A 13,561-nucleotide genomic window follows, 5' to 3' on the forward strand; every position below is an offset into this window, starting at 1 on the left:
ATCCCATCTTTGAAAGGGGATTTGCCATGTTTTGACGGTTTCCTCAGATCTATTAACTGTCAGCTAATTTTAAAAAAATTGTGCCCCCCCCTTCAGAAACCAGTAGTGGTGGTGAGTAACTTGAGGAAGCAGTTTAAATGTCCAAGGGAAGGAATCTCTCTCAAGAAGAGGAGGACGGTAGCCACCAAGAACATCTCCTTCTGTGTACGCAAAGGTCAGCCGAGCTTACTGCTCTCCAACTGTAAACTGTACATTTGATCAGTCAAACACTAAACAATTCCATTGCTTGACATTTATCACATGAAGTTATGAATGCAATGATTTATGTCCAGGGCAATGGAGGCTGCTGAAGGGAGGATGGCTCGTAGTAATGGATGGACCGGAATAAATAGAATGGTATCGAACACATGGTTTCCATGTACTTCATTCCAGCCATTATTATAAGCCGTCCTCCCCTCAGCAGCCTCAACTGGATTTAAATGAGGCTTAGGTGGTGGGCGTGGTAAGGGTTGTGGCAGGGGCGCAGTTGTTCTGCCTGCACAGTAAAAATAAAAAAAATAGTGGCCCCAATCTTAGCGGTGTCAGGAAATTATAGACAAGCCATTTTCCCCCAATTCTACACTTTCGATGCAGCTGCTATTATTTTTGTTTTAAAGCAGATTTCCTGCAATTCTATGCATTTTGCCATGGCTAATGCTGTGTTCTTTTGCCCAAACATAACAAAATATATACTGCTAAATTAATTGTTTTGGGGTTTTTCTATTCTCCCTGACTGTCTATTTTTTATTTTGGTGGTTGTTAGTTCAAAACAAATCTAGATATATTTTACATTGTTTGTATTTAAGCAACCCGTCCAAGGATATTAATGGCAGAGAAATCCCTGAGGTCTGCACTGTGAGGCTTGGGTTTTTGAACAATGTCAATGGTCTCATAACAGATAACCAGTATATCAACTGTATGTGTGTTCAGGTGAGGTGCTTGGACTGCTGGGGCCCAACGGAGCAGGGAAAAGCACCATCATGCATATGTTGTCTGGAGACACAGTCCCAACCGCTGGACAGGTACATACCATTCACCCTCTCTGTCTTTTGACTGGACCCTATATGGAATTTTTAGGGCCAGTTTCCTGGACTTAAACGTCATTTAAATTGAAAATGCCTTTTAAGCTGGGTGTACATTACACAATTTTGGTCCCGATTTAGCTGTCCCAGACAAGTTTGAGATCAGAGACAAAATCCCCATGTTGTTGCCTACTTGGGGTGCGCGGCAGTAACCAACGCTTATTTAATGGGAGTGGGTCAGAGACTCAATCTGAGGGCTAACGATCAATCTTTGAGCAGTCCCAGACGTCACGATATTTTCAAACAATTCTCGTTGTGTGAGATGTGCAACGACAAGTTTTGAGAACGGTGATGAGCAATAGCTAATGAGAGCACGTTGTTTCACGTCACCCATAATGTGTAGACTCGAGAAGGAGCGATGACTACTGCTAGTATGCATTTGTACTTGCCTTTAAATCAAAGCCAACGTGTCAAATTGTTACAGCTCTGAAGTTCACAATCAATCTTATTCATTTCAAATTGTTGGCTAGATATTTCAACTCTGAATGGCAAGCGTGAATGTCTGACTGAAAACATTTAGGACTGCTTTGAGCCACAGCTTGTTGTAGCTACGTTAAATCTAATCCCATCATTGTTTTCGTGCGACACCGTGGTATTAGCAATCCTCAAGACCAAGTGAAGAATCTTGTAGTGCGACCCCCGTCTGTGCCACCATCGTTTAGTGTGCGCACAACTACAGGAAAGATGGTTGTTTAATGTGAGGTTTAGCCTTAAAGGCCCAGTGCAGTCAAAAACTAGATTTTCCTTGACTTTTTCCACATTTTGTTACGTTAGCCTTATTCTAAAATGTATGAAATAGTTTTTTCCTCAATCTACACAATACCCCATGACAAAGGAAAAAAATATTTTAATACAGTTTTGCAAATAAAACGTTTACACTTGCGTAAGTATTCAGACCCTTTACTCAGGTTCTGTCAGGTTGGATGGGGAGTGTCACTGCACAGCTATTTTCAGGTCTCTCCAAAGATGTTCAAATCGGGTTCAAGTCCGGGCTCTGGCTGGGCCACTCAAGGACATTCAGAGACTTGTCCCGAAGCCACTCCTGCGTTGTCTTGGCTGTGTGCTTAGTGTCTTTATGCTGCCACCACCATGTAGGGCTGGGCAATATGGTAAAAATCTCATATCCTGATATAGCACATTTTATATAAAATGACCACATGTAAAGGCCTATTTCTTATTACATATTTTTCTTCTTAAAAATATTTTTGTGGGCTTGCATGTTTTGCATTAATACGTGTCACACCAATTTGCATTTGGTCAAGTGTTAGCACCAACTCACGAAAACCCCCGTTTCTCGACCGTGTAAATTGGGGCCATGTCTTTGCAGATGTAAGTTGTAACGGCAGCTGTTAACTCCCATCTTCGTGGTCTGAGTCGGGGATTTGTTTTGAGCACTCAACCGTACTTTTTTGGATCTCATCCGTAGACTCTCTCTGTACTGTTTCACACGATTTTTGTGTTGGTGGTGTTTGAGCCCGTTATCGAGAACCGGCCTGAGGCATATTTTGCAGAGGACGGTTTTCTGGTCCGTGTCAGACTTTTCATACCCAAACCACGTCCATGTGACCGAAGTAGCCCTTTTAGGTACGAGCTCCGTGTCACGATTCTTCTCCTCCGTGTTTGTTTGTGTTGCAAATTTCCCCGTGTGGAAGAACGCTAAGCGTTTTCCAATTGACAAAAAATATTGCTGTAAAGAGTGATTTGCAACAATGAAATATTATGCTCTATCGTCACACAATCTATATATCGCCCAGCCCTACCAGCATGCTTCACCGTAGGGATGGTGCCAGGTTTCCTCCAGATGTGACACTTTGCTGTCAAGCCAATGAGTTCAATCTTGGTTTCATCTGACCAGAGAATCTAGTTTCTCATGGTCTGAGTCCTTCAGGTGCCTTTTACTGAGGAGTGGCTTTCATCTGTCCATTCTACCATAAAGGCCTGATTGGTTGAGTATTGCAGAGATGGTTGTCCCATCTCCACAGAGGAACTCTGGGGTTCTTGGTCAACTCCCTGACCAAGGTGCTTCTCTCCCGATTGCTCAGTTTAAGATGAGTCTAGGTGGTTCCAAACTTCTTCCATTTAAGAATGGAGGCCACTGTGTTCTTGTGCACCTTCATTGCTGCAGAAATGTTTTGGTGCCTTGACACAATCCTGTCTCAGAGCTCTCCAGACAAACTCATGGCTTGGTTTTTGCTCTGACATGCGTCAACTGTGGGACCTTGTATAGTAACTTTCCAAATCATGTCCAATGAAGTTGTAGAAACATCAAGGATGATCAATGGAACAGGATACACCTGAGCTCAAGTCATTTAAATGTGTATTTGCAAACCTGTTTTTGCTTTGTCATTAAGTAGTATCGTGTAGATTGAGATTTCTTTTAATCAATTTTAGAATAAGGCTTTCAATGTGATGAAAGGGGTCTGAATACTTAGTATTATTCTAACCTCAGTGGAAACAATACATAAGTCAAAATTGGGATGCTGTCCAGTCTTAACAATTCTTGCTTGAGAAATTGCTCTTTCCTAAGGTTGGTTTTCAATCAAAATTGTATAAAACAATCACAAATAAAAGGTACTTAATTATTGCCCAGAAATGGTTTAATATTGAGACAAAAAACAGCTGCTTTTAAGGTCCAATCTGATCCTATATAACAGTCTGTTTTTCTTGCCTCAGGTCCTGATGGGGGACTACAGTACAGAGTTCCGTCCAGTAGACAACCCCCTGGAACATATAGGCTACTGTCCCCAGGTCAGCCCTTTGTGGCCCCGCATCACCCTGGAGGAACACCTGGAGATCTACGCTGCCATCAAGGGCCTCCGCGGACAGGACGTCCCTGGCATCATCACACGGTAACTATCCACTATCATGTTAACACTTGTCATTTAGCAGATGCTCTTTTCCAGTGTGACTGCATTCATGTTAACTAGGAAGGACAACAACAACACAGGCAACGAAAGTGTGGTGGGTGGGGGCAGTTGCTGTTCCGATCGTGAGGAGGAGCGGGGTGATATAGGAGAACTTGAAAACCAGGCAGTCGGCAGCGTTCTGGATAAGTTTCATGGGTTTGATGGCACAAGTGGTCCAGACCGGAGATGACAAGTGCCTGGATTGACCTTCACCTCATCCTGTGTATTATAGGGTCGTACTCTACAGGTGCTGCTTTGATGTTTGCAGAGAACAATAGTGTCACGCCAAGGTTCTTCGCACTCTGGGAGGGCGACACTGGAGTTGTCAACCGTGATGGAGATTTCTTTGAGCGGGCAGGCCTTCCCCCAGGGGAAGAGCAGTTATGTCTTATTGAGCTTGAGGTGGTGGGCCGGGCACCTGGGTGTCAGAAGGGAACGTAGTTGCATGTCATCTGCAGAGCAATGATAGGAGAGACCATGTGAGGATATGACGGAGCCGAGTGACTTCGTGTATAGAGGCCCTAGAACCGAGCGCTGGGGGACACCAGTAAATCTGTGTCCGACGCAGATCCTCTCCATGTCATCTGGTAGGAGCGGCCTGCCAGGTAGGACGCAATCCAAGAGTGTGCAGAGCCCGAGATGCCCTGCCCTGAGAGGGTGGAGAGGAGGATCTGATGGTTCATGGTGTCAAAGGCAGTGGATAGATCTAGGAGGATGAGAACAGAGGAGAGAGTCAGCTTTGGCAGTGCAGAGAGCCTCTGACACAGAAGAGCAGTCACGTTTGGGTGACCCATCTTGAAGCCTGACTAGTTAGGGTCAAGATCATAGAGAGCCATAACGATAAAGTTGATCATAGACAGCACACTCAGGTGTTTTGGAAAGAAAAGGCTACAGGTCTATAGTTTGATGTCAGATGAGTCGAGTGTTGGTTTCTTGAGGGGAGAAACCATTTTGAAGTTAGAGGGGATGCAGCCAGTGGTCAGGGATAAGTTGATGGGAGAAGGTCTCCAAGATGGTCTGGGGTCGAGCAGGCAGGTTGTCCAGTGGCCAGACGTCATCTGGAAAAGGGGAGAAAGAGGTCAAGGTGTAGGGTAGTTCTGAGTGAGACCAGTGGACTCAATAGGCTGAGTGAAGGAGTAGCAGATGTCGTCAATCTTTTTTTCCCCCCAAAGTTGTTGACAAAGTCGTCCAGAGGGAGGGAGGGGGGGTAGAGGATTAAGGAGGGAGAAGGTGGAAGAGTTTCCTAGGGTAAGAGGCAGAAGCATGAAATGTAGTGGTTGAAAGTGGCTTTAGCAGCAGATACAGAGGAGGGAGTGAAAGGATGATAGGTTCTCTGGAAGTTTGTTCCTCCATTTTCCTCTCAGCCCTGTTTTGTAAACTCACAATGAGTCACTCAGCCACGGAGTAGGAGGGGAGGGCCGAGCCAGCCGGGAGGAAAGGGGACTGTGCAGGTCATAGGATGCGGAAAGGGAGGGGAGTAGAGTTGAAGAGGCAGAGTCGGGATAAGTATTTAGCAGAAGGGAGAGGAGATGGACAGGTGAGAATAGAAATTAGTAGACCTGTGTCACCACCACCAAAGACCAGGTGCTCTCGGACTATGAGAGAAACAGTCAGATCTAGAGTAGCAGTGTTCTCTGGGCTGATACATGTCTTTGTCAGGGCCAGAAAGTCGAGGGACTGAAGGGCAGCATAGGTTGAGATGAACTAGGCGTTCTTGACCGCAGAGTGGCAGTTCCAAATGCTGCCAGAGACCAGGAATTCCACATGGATTGTGCGTGTAGGGTGCACTAAATTAGGAGGGTTGCAACCAAGTTGTGGGGAACGTCTATAAATCCTACAGGGGGAGGTGCAAACAGGTATAGAAAACACACAGGGTTGACAAAGCTGCAAAATCAGAAAGTAAATAACTAGGTAAGATATACTCAAATGAGAGTGTGGAGCCTTCCTCCAACAACTCCACAGAACCGTCTTTGTTTCGGCATTGATCTTAGTTATGAGACCGAACTGACACGACCGCTGCTTACAGCTACCGCTGAGAAACCAGGGGAGGCTGAAGAACTAACACTAATTGCTAATTGCTTATCAGAGGTGGAGCGCACGCCTCCCTGTACTAATTGCTGATTGCCTAGGAGAAGCGAAAGCACTCCCCCTCCAATATAGCCACTAATTACCCAAAATAAGTCACCAATGGCCCTGTACCTTCATCCTGATTGATGTGTCATGAACTATCTGCAAATTATGAACAGTCAGCAGACACCAAGTAGGTCACTGTGAAGACAGGGAGCACTTACAGTAGATGGCCCTAGCTAGCTTACAGACAGTACTAGACATCAATAGATAAAGACAAAAAAATAATTCTACTATCAGGAGTCCTCTAGCTATAGAATGAAGCACACTGAGATGGTGCCTGAGAAGCTGGTTATATGCAGTACACTCAGAAAAGAGATGTTAACCACTGTGCCACAAAGAGGGACTTAGGGTAATTACAATTGGCTCAGAACAGGGCAGCACGGCTGGCCCTTTAAAGTAAACGGAGAGCTAACAATGATATGAATGTAAATCTCTCATGGCTCAAAGTGGAAGAGAGATTGACTTCATCACTACTTGTTTCTGTAAGAGGTGTTGACATGCTGAATTCACCGAGCTATCTGTTTAAACTACTAGCACACAGCTCAGACACCCATTCATACCCCACAAGACATGTCACCAGAGGTCTCTTCACAATGCTCAAGTCCAGATTTAAAATTTAAATTTAAAAATTAATTTAAAAAACAGGTAAAAATACACCTTATGGAACAGCGGGGACTGTGAAGAGACACACACAAAGGTGCAGACACAAACATACGCACACAAGCGCTAGCACACACACTCTACACACACGTACATTATAATATTGTTGTATGGTGGTTTTATACAGTTTGTATTGTAGATATGTAGTGGTGTAATAATGTTATATGATGTCCTGTTTTCTCTGGTTTTATATGTAATGTAAGTGCTTTAATGTGTTTGGACCCCATAATAGATATAAATACCCTTATGACAACTGTCTTGTGGTAGTAACAGGTGGTGCCTGATGTAGTCAGAGATGTGCTGTTGACAACTAAGCATTGATTGGATTGTTTATCTGGAGTTCATTTTAATCCTAAAAAATGAATAATGTATCTAACATTTGCGTCTTATCTAACCTACCTTTTAGACTTGGCCCTCTTTATTTTTCTGTTATGTACCTTTTTGCTGTGGTCTCCTGTGGACTGTGGTCCACAGGACTGTGGTTTGCTGTGGTCTTTGTGTGAACGTTGTGTTTGTCTCTCTCTCTGTGTTCCTTTCAGTGTGGTGAATGCTCTGGAGCTGAAGGGCCACCTCCACAAGCAGGCCAAAAACCTCTCAGCTGGGATCAAGAGGAAGGTGAGACAGAAAGAGGGAGAGCATGAGAGAGTTCCACTTTACACTCTGTCTACTCTCCACACACCTTTACATAACACTGTGGAAAGGGAGACGTTTAGTTTGAAACTGCCTGCCAGGGAGACCTTTGGAGAGCTGAAATGGGGTTGCTTCAGAGATTCCGTTTGGGCCTAGCAGTACCATCCATCATTTAATATGACGTTTGATAATAGAGAGAGGAAATGAGGTGAGTATTTCCTCCCTCTGCCAGCTCAAACAACCCTACAATGTTAGCTGGTGTGTGTGTAAAATAACCACCAAGCTTAGCCCATAAACATTAACCAAATCCTAAAACCTTACTTTGCTCACTTGTTTAATTTGTATATCTGTGTCACAGTATGTTGACTGCTGTCTCAATCTCTGAATGCTCAGCTATGAGAAGCCAATTGACGTTTACTCCTGAGGTGCTGACATATTGTACCCCCTACAACCGCTGTGATTATTATTTGACCCTGCTGGTCATCTATGAACGTTTGAACATCTTGAAGAACGATCTGGCCTTCATGGACAATCTTATAATCTCCACTTGGGAAAGCCAGAAGAGGACTGTCAACCCCTCAGAGCCTGGTTCCTCTCTAGGTTTCTTCCTGACTTACTAGGGAGTTTTTCCTAGCCAACCTTGCTTCTACATCTGCATTGCTTGCTGTTTAGAGTTTTAGGTTGGGTTTCTGTATAAGCACTTTGGGACATCTGCTGATGTAAAAAGTGCTTTATAAATACATTTGATTTGATTGTTGTGTTTTCTTTGTGCGTTTTAGCCTAGCCCAAACATTCAAATCCTTTTGCCCTCACTAATTCTCATTTGCCTGTTTAATTTGTATCTGTGCCACACGTTGTTGACTGTATTCCTTTGTGTTTCCTGTTTATGTGTTTCAGTTGTGCTTTGCTCTCAGCATGTTGGGGAACCCTCAGATAGTTCTGCTGGACGAGCCTTCTACAGGGATGGACCCCAAATCCAAACAACGCATGTGGTGAGACCCATGCTCCTCTCCCTGGGACAGGCACAATCAGACCAAAACAATGTTGTTGACAAGAAGTAGTTGTGCGGTACAAGGCTGAGAAATTACAGCAAAATCACACTGCAATCAATAGAAACCAGAATGTATCGTGTTTCATTGTGTAATTTGTATATGTACACTATATATACAAAAGCATGTGGACACACCTTCAGTGGATTCAGCTATTTCAGCCACACCCATTGCTAACAGGTGAATAAAATCGAGCACACAGCCATGCAATCTCCATAGACAAACATTGGCAGTAGAATGGCCTTACTGATTAGCTCAGTGACTTTCAAAGTGGCACCGTCATAGGATGTCACCTTTCCAACAAGTCAGTTTGTCAAACTTCTGCCTTGCTAGAGCTGCCCTTATTGTGAAGTGGAAACGTTTAGGAGCAACAACGGCTCAGCTGCAAAGTGGTAGGCCACACAAGCTCACAGAATGGGACCACCGAGTGCTGAAGTGTGTAGCGCATAAAAATCGTCTGTCCTCGTTTGCAACACTCACTAACAAGTTCCAAACTGCCTCTGGAAGCAACATCAGCACAATAACTGTTCGTCTGGAGATTCATGAAATGTTGTTCCATGGCTGAGCAGCCGCACACAAGCCTAAGATCACCATACGCAATGCCAAGCGTCGGCTGGAGTGATGTAAAGCTCGCCGCCATTGGACTCTGGAGCAGTGGAAACACTTTCTCTGGAGTGATGAATCACGCTTCACTATCTGGCAGTCCGACGGACAAATCTGGGTTTGGCAGATGCCAGGAAAACGCTACCTGACCGAATGCAAAGTGCCAACTGTAAAGGGGGGAATAATGGTCTGGAGCTGTTTTCCATGGTTTGGGCTAGGCCCCTTAGTTCCAGTGAAGGGAAATCTTAACGCTACAGCATACAATGACATTCTAGATTCTAGATTCTGCGCTTCCAACTTTGTGGCAACAGTTTGAGGAAGGCCCATTCCAGTTTCAGCATGAGAATACCCCCGTGCACAAAGCGAGGTTCATATAGAAAATGTTTGTCAAGATCAGTGTGGAAGAACTTGACTGGCCTGCACAGAGCCCTGACCTCGACCCCATCGAACACCTTTGGAATGAATTGGAACGCCGACTAACCCAACAGGCCTAATAGCCCAACATCAGTGTCCCACCTCACTAATGCTCTTGTGTCTGAATGGTAGCAAGTCCCTGCAGCAATGTTCTAACATCTAGTGGAAAGCCTTCCCAGAAGAGTGGAGGCTGTTATAGCAGTAAAAGGGGGACCAACTCCATATTAATGTCCATGATTTTGGAATGAGATGGTTGACGAGCAGGTGTCCATACACTACATAACCAAAGGTATATGTCAACTTCAGTTTCAAAGGTTTTCAGTTAGTTTTTTAGTTTTAGGTTTTCATTGTTCTACTCTGTTAAGTAGCCAGTAAAGTGCTAAGGCTGTGGTCCTTCTGTCCCTCTGGTTCGTCCTGTCTCCAGGAGGGCTATCCGGGCAGCGTTTAAGAACCGCCAGCGTGGGGCCATTCTGACCACTCACTACATGGAGGAGGCTGAGGCTGTGTGTGACCGCGTGGCCATCATGGTGTCAGGGCAGCTCAGGTGAGTGTTGGGGTATCAGAGTAGGGGTGAAGATGGATGGAACATAGCGTTGGATAGAGAATGCACTTGCCACAATGGCTGTTTGTGGTCTGCCCTCTATTCAACTCAATGAGGGGGACAGGGGGACATCCAGAAGCTCTGACATTGGGGCTGGCTTTGGGGAAAGGTGTGATATGTTGCAATTACATTGCTTTAGCTAATAATCTATGATGCAGTAACTAGGTTATAAATAACTTTGTTACAAGTACTTTGTCTTTTTTCATACTGTGGGTACTTTTTTAGTGTTTAGATATTTTGTTTGGTGTTGAGATCAGGTGGTGTATTGGAGAGTTGATTTGTGGTAGTTGTGATTAGGATGATGGTGATGAAGACAAGGATGTGTTATATCTCAGGTGTATTGGGTCTATCTAGTTGTGATGATGATTATGATGATGATGTGTTTCAGGTGTATTGGCTTTATCTAGTTGTGATGATGAGGCTGATGTGTTTCAGGTGCATTGGGTTTATCTAGTTGTGATGATGAGGCTGATGTGTTTCAGGTGCATTGGGTTTATCTAGTTGTGATGATGATGATGTGTCTCAGGTGTGTTGGGTTTATCTAGTTGTGATGATGAGGCTGATGTGTTTCAGGTGTATTGGCTTTATCTAGTTGTGATGATGATGCTGATGTGTTTCAGGTGCATTGGGTTTATCTAGTTGTGATGATGATGATGTGTTTCAGGTGTATTGGGTTTATGTTCTGTTATAATCTCCACCCGGCACAGCCAGAAGAGGACTGGCCACCCCACATAGCCTGGTTCCTCTCTAGGTTTCTTCCTAGGTATTGGCCTTTCTAGGGAGTTTTTCCTAGCCACCGTGCTTCTCCACCTGCATTGCTTGCTGTTTGGGGTTTTAGGCTGGGTTTCTGTACAGCACTTTGAGATATCAGCTGATGTACGAAGGGCTATATAAATAAATTTGATTTGATTTGATTTAGTTGTGATGATGATGATGTGTCTCAGGTGTGTTGGGTTTATCTAGTTGTGATGATGATGATAATGTGTCTCAGGTGTATTGGGTTTATCTAGTTGTGATGATGATGATAATGTGTCTCAGGTGTATTGGGTTTATCTAGTTGTGATGATGATGATAATGTGTCTCAGGTGTATTGGGTTTATCCAGTTGTGATGATGATAATGTGTCTCAGGTGTGTTGGGTTTATCCAGTTGTGATGATGATAATGTGTCTCAGGTGTGTTGGGTTTATCTAGTTGTGATGATGATAATGTGTCTCAGGTGTATTGGGTTTATCTAGTTGTGATGATGATGATGTGTCTCAGGTGTATTGGGTTTGTGGGTTTGTAAGGAGAGTCGGACCAAAATGCAGCGTGTAGATTGCGATCCATGTTTAATGAACAAACGTAAAACACGAATCAATTATAAACACTACAAACAAAGAACGTAACGAAAACCGAAACAGTCTGGTTGACTGGCGGATCTGGAAGAGTCTGGTTGACTGGCGGATCTGGAAGAGTCTGGTTGACTGGCGGATCTGGAAGAGTCTGGTTGACTGGCGGATCTGGAAGAGTCTGGTTGACTGGCGGATCTGGAAGAGTCTGGTTGACTGGCGGATCTGGAAGAGTCTGGTTGACTGGCGGATCTGGAAGAGTCTGGTTGACTGGCGGATCTGGAAGAGTCTGGCTGACTGGCGGATCTGGAAGAGTCTGGCTGACTGGCGGATCCTGGAAGACTGAAAGATCTGGCTGCTCCATGCTGACTGGCGGCTCTGGCTGCTCCACGCTGACTGGCGGCTCTGACTGCTCCATGTAGGCTGACAGCTCTGGCGGCTTCCTACAGACTGACAGCTCTGGCGGCTCCGTGCAGACTGGCAGCTCCTTGCAGACTGGCAGCTCCTTACAGACTGGCAGCTCCTTGCAGACTGACAGCTCCTTGCAGACTGACAGCTCCGTGCAGACTGGCAGCTCCTTGCAGACTGGCAGCTCCTTGCAGACTGGCAGCTCCTTGCAGACTGACAGCTCCATGCAGACTGGCAGCTCCTTGCAGACTGGCAGCTCCTTGCAGACTGACAGCTCCTTGCAGACTGACAGCTCCGTGCAGACTGGCAGCTCCTTGCAGACTGACAGCTCTGGCTGCTCCATGCAGACTGACAGCTCTGGCTGCTCCATGCAGACTGACAGCTCTGGCTGCTTCATGCAGACTGACAGCTCTGGCTGCTCCATGCAGACTGACAGCTCTGGCTGCTCCATGAAGACTGGCATCTCTGGCTGCTCCATGCAGACCGACAGATCTGGCTGCTCCATGCAGGCTGGCAGCTCTGGCTGCGCTGAACAGGCAGGAGACTCCGGCAGCGCTGGAGATGAGGAAGGCTCTGACAGCGCTAGATAGACAGGAGACTCCGACAGCGCTGGAGAGGCGAGGCGCACTGTAGGCCTGATGCGTGGTGCTCGCACTGGTAGTACTGGACCAAGAACACGCACAGGAAGCCTGGTGCGGGGAGCTGCCACCGGAGGGCTGGTGTGTGGAAGTGGTACTGGATAGACCGGACCGTGCAGGCGCACTGGAGCTCTTGAGCACCGAGCCTGCCCAACCTTACCTGGCTCGATGCCCACTCTAGCCCGGCCGATACGCGGAGCTGGAATATACCGCACCGGGCTATGCACCCGCACTGGGGACACCGTGCGCACCACTGCATAACACGGTGCCTGCCCGGTCTCTCTAGCCCCCCGGTAACCACAGGAAGTTGGCGTAGGTCTCCTACCTAGCGTCGCCATGCTCCCTGTGAGCCCCCCCCCCCAATACATTTTTGGGGCTGACTCTCGAGCTTCCATCCGCTTCGCCGTGCTGCTTCCTCATACCTGCGCCTCTCAGCTTTCGCCGCCTCCAGTTCTTCCTTGGGGCGGCGATATTCTCCAGGCTGAGCCCAGGGTCCTTTACCGTCCAGTTCGTCCTCCCATGTCCATTTCTCCAAGTAGTGCAGCCTCTCCCACTGCAGCTGCTGCTGCTCCTGCTGCTGCTGCCTCTGTTGCCTCTCCTGCGGCTCCTGCCTGTTGACACGCTGCTTGGTCCTTTTGTGGTGGGTGATTCTGTAACGGTTTTCATGTGGTGAAGGAGAGTCGGACCAAAATGCAGCGTGTAGATTGCGATTCATGTTTAATGAACAAACGTAAAACACGAATCAATTATAAACACTACAAACAAAGAACATAACGAAAACCGAAACAGCCTATACTAGTGTAAACTAACACAGAGACAGGAACAAGGACACTAAGGACAATCACCCACGACAAACTCAAAGAATATGGCTGCCTAAATATGGTTCCCAATCAGAGACAACGATAAACACCTGCCTCTGATTGAGAACCACTTCAGACAGCCATAGACTTAACTAGAACACCCCACTAGCTACTATCCCCATACATACACACCACATACAAAAACCCATGCCACACCCTGGCCTGACCAAATAAATAAAGATAAACACAAAATACTTCGACCAGGCCATGAC

General features: G+C 46.1%; 1 protein-coding gene across 2 annotated transcripts in view; it reads left to right on the plus strand.

The window, feature by feature from the left end:
* abca5 (ATP-binding cassette, sub-family A (ABC1), member 5) overlaps nucleotides 1–13,561 on the plus strand; it is a 103,176-nt gene that overhangs the window by 79,033 nt on the left and 10,582 nt on the right. The window contains exons 28-34 of one of the 2 annotated variants that reach the window (XM_031835414.1): nucleotides 97–214; nucleotides 970–1,061; nucleotides 3,795–3,970; nucleotides 7,357–7,432; nucleotides 8,345–8,439; nucleotides 9,938–10,057; nucleotides 10,450–10,483. In XM_031835414.1, coding sequence (XP_031691274.1) covers nucleotides 97–214; nucleotides 970–1,061; nucleotides 3,795–3,970; nucleotides 7,357–7,432; nucleotides 8,345–8,439; nucleotides 9,938–10,057; nucleotides 10,450–10,468 — 696 coding nt within the window. In that variant the 3' untranslated portion in view covers nucleotides 10,469–10,483. Of the gene's footprint in view, nucleotides 1–96; nucleotides 215–969; nucleotides 1,062–3,794; nucleotides 3,971–7,356; nucleotides 7,433–8,344; nucleotides 8,440–9,937; nucleotides 10,058–10,449; nucleotides 10,484–13,561 lie in introns of those variants that run through there. The other variant, XM_020495552.2, reaches the window with a different exon arrangement.

This window comes from Oncorhynchus kisutch, linkage group LG11, assembly GCF_002021735.2.
Source record: "Oncorhynchus kisutch isolate 150728-3 linkage group LG11, Okis_V2, whole genome shotgun sequence".
NCBI classification, from domain to species: Eukaryota; Metazoa; Chordata; class Actinopteri; order Salmoniformes; family Salmonidae; genus Oncorhynchus; species Oncorhynchus kisutch.